The 16,423-nt window shown below is 41.7% G+C and overlaps 1 protein-coding gene across 1 annotated transcript in view; it reads right to left on the bottom strand.

Annotated features, from left to right (window-relative positions):
• Positions 1–9,482: 9,482 nt before the first annotated feature.
• TNKS (tankyrase) overlaps positions 9,483–16,423 on the bottom strand; it is a 207,403-nt gene continuing 200,462 nt past the window's right edge. Inside the window, exon 27 of the mRNA XM_025885956.2 lies at positions 9,483–15,248. Within this exon, the coding sequence (XP_025741741.1) occupies positions 15,162–15,248 (87 nt within the window). The 3' untranslated portion in view covers positions 9,483–15,161. The remainder of the gene's footprint in view (positions 15,249–16,423) is intronic.

Genomic DNA, 16,423 nt, shown 5'->3' with positions numbered 1-16,423 from the left:
ATTTTTGCACCCTGAACTCCACCCAAGGACAGTGAGAGGAGCAGGCTGACCTGTGTCTCTAAGAACCTGGTTTCTCCAGGAAGAGCCTCCCATGGGAAGAAAGAATTGAACAATAAGAGACAGAGAGTGTCCTCCATCTGATCTACTTTGGGCCAGGCACAGGATGGAGTGACAAGGATGGCTCCTTTTTTAAAGATTTTATTTATTTATTTGACAGAGAGAGACAGTGGGAGAGGGAACACAAGCAGGGGGAGTGGGAGAGGGAGAATCAGGCTCCCCGCTGATGAGGCAGCCCGATGCGGGGCTCGATCCCAGGACCCGGGGATCATGACCCGAGCCGAAGGCAGACGCGTAACGACTGAGCCACCCAGGCGCCCCAAGGATGGCTCCTTGGTGGGAGAAGTCAATCAAACAGCCTAAGCAGGAAGTGATTAGGGCTATAGCAGGAGAATATATAAAGCGTTACCCACGCTGGGACACCCCACTCTATCGATAACAAGGGGGTCCTGCCTGGCTTACACAGAATCTTAGGAAATTTTACTGGCTTCATATTCCATAAAGATCATGAAAATTAGCAATATTTGTCAAGGCCAGATTGAAAAAATACATGGATGTAAGTCAGTGGTCCCCCAGTGCTGATCTGTGGATTGCTTGTATCAAATTCCATTGGTACGAATTTCCCAAATTGTAAATTGAAAACATATTAGTAAACATGCATTCCCACTGTATCACTGTTATTTAACCTGGGAACACTAGCCAATGTGGTTCGCACATGAAAAAAATGAGGTATAGGATTTGGAAAGTTGGGAAGCCAAATTGTTTGCAGATGGTATGTGTCAGAAAAAGAAAAGAGAACCAACTAAAAGACCATCAGAAACAAGAGAATTCAATAAGTACTTGATTGTAACATTAATACAAAAAAATCAATAGCCTTCTTAGGTAAATATATCAGTTAAAAGTAAAATAGAAGTAGTAGATCCCATTTACAATATAATTTAAAAATGAAAAGTCTACAGTAAACTTTACCAGAGATAGGCAAGACCCATATGATGAACATGGTAAAGCCCTACCAAGGGACATAGAACACGTAAAGGGGTTCCTGGGTGGCTCAGTTGGTTGGGTGTCTGCCTTTGGCTCAGGTCATAATTCTAGGACCCTGATATTGAGTCCTGCGTGAGGCTTCCTGCTCAGCGAGGGGGTCTGCTTCTGCCTCTGCCCCCCATTTGTGCTTGCTCTCTCTAGTGCTCTTTCTCTCTCTCAAGTAAATAAATGAATAAAATCTTAAAAAAAAGAACATGTAAAAAAAGCAAAGGATGTACTATTGTGTCAGATAAACAGACTTAATACTGAAAAGCTATTATTTCTCCATAAATTAATCTACATTTCATGTGATCTCAAAACACCCAACAGCATTTGTGAGGAACATGGCAAAATGATCCTGATTTCACCTGGAGAAATATTCATGCAGAAATAGGCAGGAAAACTGATACACAGATGGGAGAGACTCCCAAGGTGGGGGGATGGGATTTACATCATTTTGTACTGTGGGAGATTATTTTAAAAATAGAGATTTTGGGGCCCACTTAAAACTTAGAGAGTCAGAGACCTTACAGACCCACAGGTGATTTCTGGTTTAAAACTAGTTCAGGAACGCCTGATACAGCTCTGTCTTCTTCCATTCCCCTTCCATTCAACTTCCAGACCGTAACTTTCAATTATTGTCACTATTACTATGACAGTTTACCCAAGAACTTCGTCGTGTAAATCAATAACCACTTTATTTTGCTCAAGAATTTGTAGATTAGAAACTTGGGAAAGGCTCTGCTGAGCAGTTCTCCCTTGGCGTCTCTCAGGTGGTCACAGTCAGTGACGGCTCATGCTGCTGTCGTCCGAAGGTGGGTAGGCTGGGCATCCAAAATGGTGCGCTCACGTCATGGGCAGTGGATGGCTTTCAGCTGAGAGCTTGGTTGCGACGTCACCTGGAGCGCCAACACACCGTCTCCTTAGAGCAGCCAGATTTCTTACAAGACCGATCAGAGCTCCAGCGTGAGGGTTCCAGCCAACACCCCTTTTTATGATCTGGTTTCAGAAGTCACAGAATGTCACTTCCTCTCTACTATATTGGCTGAAGCAGTGTCAAGCTTCTCAGACTCAAGAAAACCTGAAAATGCAAGTTTCACTCCTAATCGAAAGACATTTGTCATCTAAGATCTCCTCCAAGGACTGAAAGAGCTTTCAGTCACAATGCATTCTATCAATGGCCCCATCTAATCCAGAAGACATCACAAGATACATCTTTTCTTCGATAAAGAAATGCTAGAAAGTAGAAAGCTGTAAAAGCACCATCCAAGGCGGGAACAGAGGCGGGAGGGTTTGAGGTAACCACCGATTTCAGGACCCCCGCCTCCGCGTGAGATTTCACCCCTTTGCCTCGGTGTCCTCCCAAGCTGTCTTTCCTGCTACACAGTGAGTGGCACAGAGACCAGCCGAGTGCCTGATATGGAGGACAGTTGGCTAGAGAGAGTGTGTGTTGGATTCTCCACCAGCAGAATACGGAGCTCCTGAAATTGTCTGTCAGACAGCGGAGGCAGGCCGACCTGGGCAGCTCCGGGGTCTCTGGGTGAGACAGACACGCTTCCATGAATCCTTGCTTAAACTCCTTCCCCTGCTTCTCTTGAGCATAGATCACGCCGTGAGGGTGGGGAGGTTTGGACTGGATTTTCATCCAAGGATATTATTAGTAACATCCATCAAATGGGCACGTATCTGCTACCTCCCAACAATGGGCTCTTAGACGAGACCCGAGTAGGGCAACCCAGCTTAGACCAACACCTTACTCTGTGAACGTAAAAGAGCTAAGGTGAAAGAGGCAGCCCCACACTAACTTACCTTCCTGGCTGCTGGTAGAGAAGGCAAGGGAAGGACTTTGTGGCAGGAGAAAGAACAAGAAGAACATGTTCCTCTCGAGGCATAGGAACCTCACCCAACGGAAAAAAAATGTAGTCCAATGGATGTCCTGAGTTCTGACCAGCTGAATGGGGCATCCTCTACCTGGGAGAGACGTTTGTTAGTGAGAGGGTAGATGGGCTGGTGGAGGCATAGAAAGGGGTTAGAAACAGGTGAAAAGGATCAATTTCTCCAACATGTGTCTTTGCAGGAGAGGCCTTAATAGAAAAGTCTTGTTACCCTTGAGATTGGGGATTTCATAGCTGTCTGTTCCCTAAAGGGTTTGTCCAGCCTCTGGATCCATGTGTCTCGGTGGTGTGCGCTCTAAGGGTAATTAGCAAAGGTGCCATCGCAGTCCCAAGAACCTCACGGCTGCCAAGCACGGACAGAATAGGGAGCGTCTGGAAACAGTGCTCGGATTTCTCATGAAAGCAGGGAATCAAGCCCTATCAGAGCAATAACCCAGGGACTTGGCTCCTTCAAGCTGTCGTAGGGAGGTTCAGTGGGAAGCTACTGAACTTGGCCTTGAGGCTCCAGGTGTCTCCCGTCAGAGTTCCAAGCTAACTTTGCATCACCACTTTGGTGGTGGTTGTACAACTCTTCAATTTAGTAAACCTACTAAAGATCCCTGAATTGCACACTTAAAATGGGTGAGCTTTAGGGTATGTAAATTATATCCCAATAAAGCTGTTCCATGATAATATATGGAAATGTGCTCACTGCCCCAAATTTCAAAGAACACAAATACTTAAGAGTAAAAATGGAAAGCTTCTCCTCCATATCCCTGCCCTACATCCCACTTCCGTAACTTTCAGTAACCAAAATGAGCAGTTCAGTGTCATTGCTTTGAGACTTGGACTTACGCGTTGTATAAATGTATGTGTTTGACAGAATAATACGGTTAGGCAGAATTTTTTCTCTTGTTCCTTGTTACTCCTGCCCTGCCCTCAATTTGATCAGCTAGACGTTGACTCTTGTCGCCCCAGGTAAAGGATGGAACTGGGCCAGAGAACACAGAAACTAAGAAATCACATTCTTGTCTTCTGAGTTGCAAAGGCGTAAAGTAATAGATGAGAGAGTACATGTCTTTGCTCAGTCAGACCCTCCTGCCCTAGCAGATGCTGGTGTAGACGTGTTAATCCACACAGAGCCTGCTTTTTCACCTAACTGACAGCACACTCTGGAGATGTCCTCTGTCTGTATATACTGTTCTTCTTCACCCTTTTTGTTTGTTTGTTTAAGAGAAGGTGGAGTGGGGGAGGGGCAGAGGGAGAGAAAGAATCTCAAGCGGATTCCTCGCTGAGCATGGAGCCTGATCTCAAGACCCCGAGATCACGACCTGAGCTGCTATCAAGAGTCAGACGCTTAACTGACTGAGCCACCCAGGCGCACCTCTCCTTCACCCTTTTTAATGGCTGCATAATATTTTATAATATAGTATCGACAAATTATTTTTAAATAATGTCCCTTATTTCTTCTTTAGCTCAAGAATGGTATGGGAGAGGGTTTTTAAACTTCCAAGAGGCTAGGTTTTTGTTTTTTTAACTATTCTATGTGATGGTTATAGTTTTATTGCACTGTGGTCAGAGAATGTGATATGTCTGATGGAAATGTATGTGGTGTTTATATTTGTGTAATTTCTCCCCCCACACACTGCTTTTTTACTCAAATACTCACTTTGTCATAAACCTGCCTGGGTGACTCTGATAGGTAACTTGCATTAATTTACTATTTTAACCTGTGTTTCTTTTCTTATGAGATAGAACACTTTTATGTATTCAAGAACCATTTGTATTTTTTTCTATGAACTGTGTGTTCATAACCGATTGTATCTTACAGATTTTTAGGAACTCTGTTCTGTATGGAAGAAATTAGCCCCTTGTCCATAGTATGAATTGCAAACATTTCCCGTTTGTCTTTTGTCTTTGCTTATAATAGTGGTTTTTTTTTTTTAAACAAATACCTGTTTTGAGTCCCTGCTTCCAGTTCCCTTAGGTATATACTATTCTGCCTGACTTTATTTTTTTAATTAATTTTTTTTATTCTGCCTTTAAGACTATTTAGACAGAGAACAAAGCCGCTCGCCCTGTGGCTGGGTCCCCACCGCCAAGAAGGACCATCACTTGTATTTTACTGTAATACACTGGTGAGCTCACGGGAGAAGAGCTCCTCCGGCTTACTGTTCCCTTTTCCTTATAATCCTCCTGGGTCTCAACTTTGGAGCACTGGTCTATAAAATCCAGCTCCGAGTCCAAAGTGGAGGAAACAAAGAATTTTCTGCTTTTCCCCTTTGTTCTCCCCAGTTTCAAACTAACTGAAAATACCAGGATTCTTTAATATATGTTTACACTAATCACCTTGAAGTCAGAAGAATTAGGTCAATCTTAACTGTTTTTATTTAATATTTATTTCTTCATGTGCACCTGTAGGTTTCCTATCTTTTTTTAATTTAAATTATTTTATTATAAAAATTTATATAAACCATAAATACAACAGCTAAAAATAGAACCTAAACAGAATTAAGCCAGTACACAAAACATCTCAAACAAAAAAGTAGTAACAAGAACCTGATCAGCTTCTTTGAAATTCTTCATCTTTCAGATATCTGATGACTTCCTAGACTTAAAACAGTGATTTCCATTACACCTAGGCTGTGAAATATTAAATATTTCTAAAAGACAAATAAGATTCTCAAACTCAAGGATTAACAAATAGTTGCCAAGTGATAAAACCTGTGTGAATTTAACAAAATTATAAATCCAAAGTACAAAATCTACCTGAAATCATCTAGCCAAATACCAAATTACTTAAATGAGACTCAGCTTCTGAGATGGTATAAAGAGAAAATGAAAATCTTACTTACATACAAAGTTATGTACACAAATGGGTTTTTGTCAATATACGTTTAAAAACAAACCAAACCAGCCACCATTCCTGAAAACTCTTCTTACACTGTGCTGGAATTTGAAAAGACTTCTAATAACCTCAAGGTTACATAGAAAAATAAGTTTTTTCTTGTTGAAATTCCAAATAATTTTTCTTTTAAACCTATCGCACTTGTTCTAGAGAACAGTTCTCCAACATTAATGCTTTTTTCCCCCTCATTACAAAAGGAAAGAATTCTGGGGCGCCTGGGTGGCTCAGTCGTTAAGCATCTGCCTTCGGCTCAGGTCATGATCCCAGGGTCCTGGGATCGAGCCCCGCATCGGGCTCCCTGCTCGGCGGGAAGCCTGCTTCTCCCTCTCCCACTCCTCCTGCTTGTGTTCCCTCTCTCGTTGTGTCTCTCTCTGTCAAATAAATAAATAAAATCTTTAAAAAAAAAACAAAAGGAAATTATTATATGTGGGGGACAGTACTGAAACGTAAAGAATCCATTCTTTTTAGAAGAGAAAGTCTACCTATCCATCTACTATATCTGTATCTATCTATCTAATCTATCATCTATCATCTATCACCTATCCTTTGCTAGGATACATTTCTCTCTCTTTAAAAACAGACTGAATTTCTAAGTTTTAGATTTACAGCAAAACTGGAAGGTACAGAGATTTGCCATATACACCCTGTCCCCACACGTGTGGCCTCCCCCATTGTCAGCATCCCCCACCAGAGTGGCACATTTGTTAGCGGGTGAAGCTGCATTGACAAAAACCTAACCACCCGAAGTCCATAGTTTACATCGGGTTCACTCTTGGGTGCTGTTCATTCCATGGGTTTGGACAACTGTATAATGACACGTGTCTACCATCACAATATCCTAGAGTATTCTCATTGCTCTAAAAATGTTGTGTTCCACCTATCTATCCCTCTCTTCCCACCTAGCCCCTGGCATTCGCTGACCTTTCCACCGTCTACAGTTTTGCCTCTCCCAGAATGTCATATAGTTGGAATCACAGTGTGTAGCCTTTTCAGATTCGTTTCTTTCACTTAGTCATTGGCATTCAAGTTTCCTCCATGTCTTTTCATGGCTTGGTCGCTCCTGTCTTTTTAGAGCTGAATAATAGCCCATTGTCTGGACGTGTCGCAGGTTACCCTGTTTACCTGCTGATGGACATCTTGGTTGCTTTTGAGTTTGTGCAGTTACGAGTAAAGCTGCTATAACATCTGTGTGCAGGTTTTTGTGTGGACACAGTTTTCAACTCCTTTGGGTAAATAGCAAGGAGTACAATTGCTGGATTGTATGGTTATGAGCACGTAAGTAACTTGCCGAACTGTCTTTGAAAGCGGCTGTCCTGTTTTGCACTCCCCCCCAGCAATGAAGGAGCGTTCCTGTTGCTCTGTATTCGCACCAGCATTTGGGATTTTGGCCATTCTAACAGGTGTGTAACGCTTTCTCATTGTGATTTTAGTTTGCATTCACCTCATCACCACAGATGTTCTGTGAACATCTTTTCATATGCTTGCTTGTTGTTTCTCTCCTACGGTGAGGTGTCTGTTCAGACCTTTGGCCTATTTTTATTCCGCTTGCTTGATTTCTTAATACTGGGTTTTTTGTTTTTTTTTTTTAAGGTTTTATTTATTTGACAGAGAGAGACACAGCGAGAGAGGGAACACAAGCAGGGGGAGTGGGAGAGGGAGAAGCAGGCTCCCCCCTGAGCAGGGAGCCCGATGCGGGGCTCCATCCCAGGACCCTGGGATCATGATCTGAGCCAAAGGCAGCCTCTTAATGACTGAGCCACCCAGGTGCCCCTTAATACTGGGTTTTTAAGAACTTTGTATATTTTGGATAGCAGTACTTTATCAGATGTGTCTTTTGCAAATATTTTCTCCCAGGCTGTGGCTTGTCTTCTCATCTCTCCACAGTGTCTTTCACAGAAATTTTTTTATTTTAATGAAGTTTAGCCTATCAGTTTTCTTTCTTTTGTGGATCATGCCTTTGGTGTTGAATTTTAAAAAGTCATTGTGCAAGACCCTGCCAAAAAACCGTTAGAATAAATGAATTCAGTAAAATCCCGGGATACAAAATTAGCATACAGAAATCAGATGTATTTCTATACACGAATAAAGAATTATCAGAAAGAGATATTTAAAAGACAATCTATAATTTCTGTTTTCTAACGCCGGCAATAACCACAGAGAAAACCCGAGTCTAACGGCATTTAGAATCTGATCTTCCCACGAGACACTGATGATATAAAACCATGGAGTAGAGTCACTGCTCTGGGGTTCTCATGCCCATTTAAACATGGAAACTTGAAAACTTCAGATGCAGTCAGGTTTGGTGCCTAGCAATAGGTGCCAAAGTCTATATTGGAAAGAATTCTGGGACATAAATTATTTAAATTGTTTCACCTCTTTGAGTCTGTTTCTTTATCTGTAAAATGGGGGTTAAAATTCCTACTTTGTGGGATGTTGGGATTATTGATAATGTATATACAGAGTACCTGGTTCATCATCATGTTTCAGGAATTCTCTGCCTCTAGTGCCCGCGGTTCTTGGTCCAGTTGCTTCGAAGAATGAAGAGGTGGACCAGATGAAGCGTGGTGGGCAGCAAAGCAAAGTTTATTGAGCAAGAGTATAAAGCTCCTGGAGAGGGAGGGTGCCCGAGAGGGTTGCCCCCAGAGTTTCTAAGTTTAGGGGTTTTTATGAGCTCTTTTGTGGAACTTTCTTAAGCAATCAGCGTGTGCTGAGTTGTGTCAAACTGGGCTTTGGTCACATATCTGTGTACCTTTTAGGTTAATGTCCATGTGTGGAATGGTCTTTTCTGCCGATATTGCGGGGCTTATGTCTTAACCGCTCCTTGCCTGCGATAGTGACAAATGCTTTGTGGTTCATTGCCTTATTTTAGGACATTTTGCAGAAAGTCTTTCTGCAAAGGCTGCAAAGCAGAATGCTAGTGCGGTCCTAAGCTGCAAAACTTACTGTTTTATTTTACCTGTCCTGACTCCCATCTTTTGTTAGGGACTGTGGCCTGCCTACCTAAATGTCCAACTCAATCCTAACAATAAGGACTCAGTGATAGGTATTGTTATTTGTAGGGTTATTAGCATGCTTTCAAGTACTTAATTCTCTCCTTGTGACTCTGACACTCCCTCTGGCAAAGAAGTTATGGATGAAATTCTAGCTCCCGATTTGCTACCTAATGAGTCACTAGGCCCAGAGAAAGGAGAATGGAAGAAAAGGAAACAACGTCCTTTGTGCTAGGAGCCAGGCGCTGTGCATGAGGGAGGTCTTGTGCTGGGAACGGAGGAGGCACGGAGTCCGTGCAGGGCCTCCGAACTGCCCTGGGAGCCGGCATGGCTCACTAGAGCCACGCCCTTTCGTTTCGGAGCGATTTCTATTTTTTAACAAATTTTTATTTATGTAGAGCTATTTCTGGAAGGAGCCTGTGCTTCTCCAGCTGTACTTGGCTAACTGCCCTGCGAGCCGAGAGGTGCGGATAGGGCACTGCCGGCACAGATCTCAGTAGGAAGAGGAGAGGGACAGTCGGTATTTGTATTCTGACAGTTGTAGGTCAGTCGTGTTAATGTTGCTCAGGCTGAAATGAACAAACAGGGAAATGAAGACACTTCAGAGCTGACTGCTATCCAGACACAGTATACTTTAAAAATGCTTTTATTGACTATTAAACAGTTACAAGGACTGTTAGACATTTAGCCAAAGCACAATTACAGGTTAAATATAATCATAAAGATGTCTTAAATAGAAACCCACCATGCAGGCAGGTGAAGTTCCTTGACGCCCTCTTTTGGAAAGCAGAGGGCGAGGGAAAAAAGGTCTTCCATTCCACGTGAAAGACAGTGATGACTAGAAGGATTTACATGCTGTGAGCGATTTCCCATGACCAAATTGATAGGGTTGCCAGATTTAGTAAAACAAAATAAAACAAAGCAAAAAGCCAGGATGCTCAGTTAAATTTGAATTTCAGATAAATAACGAGTAACTTTTTTTCTTACCGTTAATATATGCCAAAAAATGCATGAAACATACTTAAGCTAACAAATTATTTATCCAAAATTCAAATGTAACTGGGTGTCTTGTATTTTATCTGGCAATCCTACAAACAAGACAAATGCAAAAAAGCAAAGGGAGGGGATTGGGACCCCCTGCCACTGGTGGGTCACACCGAGACTAAAAATAAAAACAACACCAATAACGAACCAAAGAGTCACTAAGATGGTTACTCACACAGACCAACATCACAATGGGAAAATACGATTACTACTCCAAATGCTGTTGCCAGGAAACATTCTAGATTTCCTCAAAGCTGGTTTTGTAAATGTTTTTGAGAAACCTTGTTGATAAAAGTACCTTTTCAGTTTGTAGCTATCAAAGACAAATACAACTACCACAAAGACCAATGAGCTTGAAACAATGGAAGCAGAAGCAGGTATTATATGCACATGAAGAGTTTAAATATTTTGTGTAATGAATACAATGGTTAAAGGGTCAAGGTCATCTTCTAGGTCGCAGCTCTTAGCCTCACAGATTTTGGTTCCGTTTTTACTGTTGTGTTTTCTGGCTTCTCATCCTGAACCTTGGGGAGTGGCATGGGAGTGTGTGTGAGACACCCCACTACCAGAGTTTAACTGCATTTCTTTGCAAACACTCTGAATCAACAAAGGGTTCTCAGGGCTGCCTGCAGAAATGTGGAGACAGGTAAAAAGTAGCAAAACAATCTGTATCACGGAGCATTAGAAATCTGTTGGAAAAGATGAGTGGGTGGGTGTGAAAAGTGTAGAGCAGAATAGAAAATGTGAATGAAGGAAGAGTCCAAATGCAATCATCTGGGCGGTGTGAATGTTTTTCAAAGGAGGCAGGGCCCCCTGGCAGATGTATAAAACTGGTCATACCACAAGCGGGTTTGGTCTTAGAGGGTATAAAACCTGGAGCTTCCTACTGCCCTTTACTCAGAGCCACGGCTTATAATTTAAAATGATTAAAATACAGGTTGGGTCACACTGAGATCCCACATGGTATCTTCATGAGATGCTGCGGTGTCGCCCCCGCCCCCACAACACTGACTAGGTTTGGAGATCTTGCTAGCATTTCTTTAAATCAGAATATCTGGTAGCTGAGGAATTTCAGACAGAGAAATCGGGAGAGACTGATTAGATCCGCTCCTTGGCATGTAAGGGAGCATTACTTATGAAACAAGACCCTCTTCAAATCAGCTTCACGGGTGTGACCTACATGGAGATGCACCCGACTCACTGACACCTTTCAAACACTAAGAAATGGAATTACAAGTTTTTATTTAGTAGGCTATAAAAGGTTAAAAAATTTCCACCATAGTTAAGGCTATCTTAAGAAGAAACATTTAATTGTCTATTGATTTCAGAATGCACAAGGTATCTGAAGACGCCTTACTTTTTAGGGTGGTTTTTTAAAAAAGCATTTCCTAAGTCATATGCTAGAAATGTCCAACCAAAGCTCAAATATTATCTTCACAATTAACTTTCTTTTCATTTTTCTGTCACTGATTTGACATTGGACAAGTTTCAGGTTAGTCTTTTCAATGAAATTTCTGACACCTGAAACCCTATCTTAATGTCAGTTTCGAGTGTTCCCTGAATGACTAAAGTCTATAGCTCTATGGAAGATAACTGCCCAACAAAAGTCACAGCAAGAAGGCTGCTTATCACACATTACCATACAAGTGGGTTCTGGCCACAATGGAGGCAAGGTGCTTGGAAACACACCCCATTTCTGTTTGCAAGGCTGTTTGCGGGAATCCGAAGAACGCACGTGTTGCGGGGAGGGGGGGGGGTGAGTGATGGCCAATAACCCTGTGCAGCTGGTGGATGTACTGAAATAAAGAAAAACCGAGGCGACTTAATTGCATTCTCCTGCTCTTGGAGCGCACACCAAAGTCTTATTTTTTGTATAAAGACTATAATAACAAAAGTATTAGTCTGTATTACTTTATTTGCCCTCTTCAGGCATTTCTCTGTACATATCAATGCACTTTGCTATTCTGAGAGCAAAGGGTAAAAATTAGTCTAGCCGCTGACATCAAGGTCAAGGATCACAAGGACGCTGTCAGGAAAACATCCTAATATTATTTATTCTATTTATGTTACTGGGAAGCTAGAAATTCCAAATTCCAAGAAGGAGAAGGTAACTAAGAATCCTGGCTGTACTGCTGTCATTTTTGCATAGAAGTAAAACTCTGGTTTCCATGCTGTCATTTGTTAGCAAATTGGCAGAATCTTCAGAGCAGAGCACATGAGGCCTAATCCGGTTCTGGTTGTGACATGGAAACAGAGGTACGGTCTCCTTTTGCAAGATTCAAGATGAAGAAAGGAGGAAAATGACTGGGGTCAAAGGTAACTACTGGAGCTAATCATAATTCCAGACTAGCAACCTGGGGAAAAGGGAAGGAGGCCAAGTGCCTGGAGAAAGCGTCTGGCCCAGAGCACTTAACTTATGCTTAATTTATGACTCAAGAACCCAGGTGGCAATACCCGGTACACGGGAACCATCAGGTCTAGATGATTTGATTTTAGAACTGTAGGAAAGCTGGTGGAGGTGTCCAGGTTCTCTCTCCATTTGGTTTGGGAAACACACGGGCCATTTCAGGGGAGGCCCTATTGGAACTCCTCAACTTGCTAGTGCTCCTATATAGTGCATATACAAGAAACTAAATGGATTTGGGCCTAAGTTAATGCCATGCTTTTATATTCCAAAGGGTTTTTCACACTGTTATAGATGGAAGTTCCAAATGTAATCAACTTTTGCTAACTTGCCGGCACTCATGATGACCTTTGGTTTTCAAGTTCTGAAAAAATGTATTTGGCTCCTGTGAAATATCAATTAACCCATTCTCTTTAGCAGATGAATAATATATACACATTCTTTCAATAACTACTATACACTCGAATCATTACAGACAAGAAGCACTGCAAATGTCTTCCTTACACAGTACCTTTACTTGGCACCCAGAACATCAGACACGTAACACTGGCAGTTTAAATACTGAACCACAGTTTAACTTCTCAAGTGTAAGGCTGAAGTTTAAAACATCCATTAATCTAGTTAGTATGATGGAAACAACATATAACCACAGTCGAATAGTGGCTTAAATCTTTTTAATAAAGCTATAAAGCTTTGATATCTATCCCATATCCACCCTTTTACTGAACTAAAAATCACAGCTGTGTTTACTGTTTTAAACTATATCTAAGTGGGGAGGCGAGTAATATACACTTTCACAGCTACTGAAAACTATACAGATGCCATTCCTTCAACCCATTGTTACACACAGCAAAAAAAAGAAGGGAAGGAGGGAAAAAAGCCCTCTTAACAAGTATGAAACTCTGAAGCTTCGTGTGGAATTCTAGAGCTATTACACAAGTAGCCAAGACACAAACACCCAGCTTGGGTCACTAAAACTTCAATAGAAGCAACAACTGAGGCTAATTCTTGATTTCATGTTGAGGACCCATGCAAGATTCTGCTATAAAACTCAAACTAGTTCCCGATGCCTAGTTCTAGTGTTGGACTCAAGCCAAAAAGAAAGCTAAATGTATATTTTAAGAGCCTATTCCAGAATTTTTGCATGTCACCATTTTGTTTTCCTTTAGGAGATTAAATGAGGTCATGGCTTAATCAGCCTGCATTAAAACACAAATTAGTTTTCGGAACTTTTAAGTTGAAATGGCAAGTTTGCATCAGCTGTTTTTCCTTTTTTTTTTTTAAACGGCATTTCTGTTACTTTTGCTTCAAAGCTGAGTAGATGCACAGCATGTCAAAGTAAACAAGTTAATGCAGTCAATTTGCTGCTCAGTTAAGGTGCAAAGGGTAAGTGTGAGATGTGTAATGGATCATCTTTTACAAGCCTCAGTGTGCACCGGGCAAATGATTAAAACACGCAAAACAAAGTAGCAATTTCCTGAAGAAACAGTATAGTATTTCTCCACCTTCCTTTACAAAAATAACTGAAAGAGCTTTGGTTTCAGTTTTTGTTCTCCTTGTCTGTTAAGAAGTTGGAAGAAATGGTTTGAAAATGTAGTGCCGGGACCTACAGAAACTATTTGAAACACCTCACTCCAAATAAACCCCAAATCTGGAGTAAACACAAAAGTTCTTGCATATCTACTTACTAAAGAGGATTTGACTCCTAGCTTTCTAAACTGGAGAAAACAATAAAGATTATTGTGATTCCAATGAAGTACAATAATTCCGCCGAATTGGCAATAAGGCAGCTAATGTTGGGGGGCGATTACCCGGTGGTTGGGCTGAAGTGAAGAGAAGTACTTTCTGGGCAGGCCCTGACAGCCTTTCCTGCTGTGGTCTCAGGGAACCACATGCTCCCTGCTCATCTCAGCGCTGCTCCCCCCCGCCCCGCCCCGATCTCAGGCCTCCCCCCGTGTTGTGGTGTTTCATGAGCACCGGAAACATCACTCCAACCTTTCCCTGGCCATGCTCTCCTGGGGTCTCTGGCACCGTCCTGAACGCCTCCGGGGCAGGCTGCGATCCGGAGGAGCAATGGGCCCTCAGTGGCTCGGACTTCTCTGAACTTGGGAGCTCCTCAGTCAGGTTGACCTTTGTGCCTTTCCCTGCCAAGACTGGCCAATTCATGAAAGGAAACTAAAATGTGATGTTTTTCCTTCCCGTCCCAATTTACAATGATAAGAAGTATGGATACAAAAGGAATCCAAGTGGAAAAAAAGGGGGAAACTAAGTCTTGCTCAGCCAGAAGCTTGGGTTGAATCGCTAATGATTTTAGTCTGTGTGACTTTGTGCAAAATATCCTTGAGAAGGCTCCGGCTCATTTTCAAAGTAAACAAACAAACAAATGAAAAGAAAAAAAGAAAAAAAAAAGACAATGATGCAGGTTTAGAAAAAATTAAAAATGAGCCTATCATATGTGTACATTTGTTACATACACGTGCCATACAGAACAAAGCAAATGTAGTGTGTGAAGTGTGAAATTTGGGAAAGTATTGGTTGTGTTTTTTTTCTTTTTTTTCTTTTTTCCATTTCCAAGCCTAGATCAAAGCAATCTTGTTTTAGAAATGGACAGTTGCAACGCAAATGAGCCTGAGATATGGTAAAAGGCCGCCCCTGTAAACATTTCCTCAAAGAGAACAGTAGCAGTTGAGTATGTATCAGTTACTCATACTCTATTCATCACTATAGCAATGCTTTATAAAAGACAGACAGCATCTTTCTAGGCTGTCAGGGATTTACGGAATATTGATTTTGTTGGAAACGATCCCCTGTAATCCAGTCCCAAGTTTAAATCCGATGTGGCCTTTCCCAGTGGGCATTCACTAGGTCTTCTGCTCGGCGGCTGTGGCGCTTTGTGCCGGAGCTTCTGGCTTCATGATCTGGTATGTGATGAGATACTCTGGGTATGCCTGCAAAGGGCCGGAAGAAAAACACATCACTCCTTTGGCAGGTACAGTATTAAGTGGAAGTCTCAGAGGCTGTTGATCCTCATCAATATTCTACACACACCCAAGAGCCTGCGAAGGCCAGCCAATTAATAGGTGCCTAAACAACACACACACACACACACAAGATACACCTATATCTTGCAGAGAAACATGTCTAGACCCCATAATCTAGAGAACTGTTGTAATGTTATTTCCACTCTGAGTACTCTAAAGTACTGCGTTCATCCTTCATGCACATGCCGTTAAAGGCAGGAGAAAATCTCTCTTTTCCACCTCACCTGACACAGTGCTGTCACATAGCATATATTTAATAGAAGTTTGTTAAGTGAAGAGTAATTTGGCTGAACCGATTTTAAATTAATTACTCCCAAATATAACTCGCTGAGCTAGAAGGAGGAAGGGTGAGGCTTGCTGAGTCACCCGTAACTTAGAGGGAACAGTTTGGAGATCATTTTTAAAAGGTGACTAATAAAAGGCAACTTTCACAGGTAACATAATGGTTCAGACTGAGACTCTCCACCCCATTTATTCTCTTTCTCTTTAGCTTCTTTTTCTTGCAGTATGTAAAATGAAAGGCTCCATATTTGGAGTGGAAAGAATATTTCTTAGAGGAAGTCACTACCAAGACAACTGGGTGGGGGGCAAAAAAAAACAACCACCCTTAAAACCATGTACACTACAGAAGAATTCTTCAACCCGAAATATAACATAATGATACAACTAGATGCAGTACTTCAGAGTGGTCTGTGGCTGGAAACTTGTATGCTTTGGTGAGGTAAGTGTTTTGGGGCCCAAAAATACTTTGCTGAATGCTGACTTACAAATTACTGCATATAGATATGGAGTAAGATAATAAAAAGTAATGAAGGATAAAAAAACTAGACTTTAAAAAGATACATGAACATCTATCTTCATTGCAGCATTATTTACAGTAGCCAAGACTGAAGCAACCTAAGTGTCCATTGATAGAGGAATGGATAAAGAAAGTGTGATGTATATACATACACAATGGAATATTACTCAGCCATTAAAAAAAGATCTTGCCATTTGTGACAATGTGGATGGCTTTAGAGGGTATCTGCTAAGTGAAGTGAGTCAGACAGAGAAAGACAAATACCATATGATTTCACTTATAT

The sequence above is a fragment of the Callorhinus ursinus genome, unplaced genomic scaffold (genome assembly GCF_003265705.2).
Source record: "Callorhinus ursinus isolate GAN/ISIS: 27379988/994484 unplaced genomic scaffold, GSC_fseal_2.0 scaffold17, whole genome shotgun sequence".
Taxonomy (NCBI): domain Eukaryota; kingdom Metazoa; phylum Chordata; class Mammalia; order Carnivora; family Otariidae; genus Callorhinus; species Callorhinus ursinus.
This window is presented reverse-complemented; position numbering and strand designations above follow the sequence as displayed.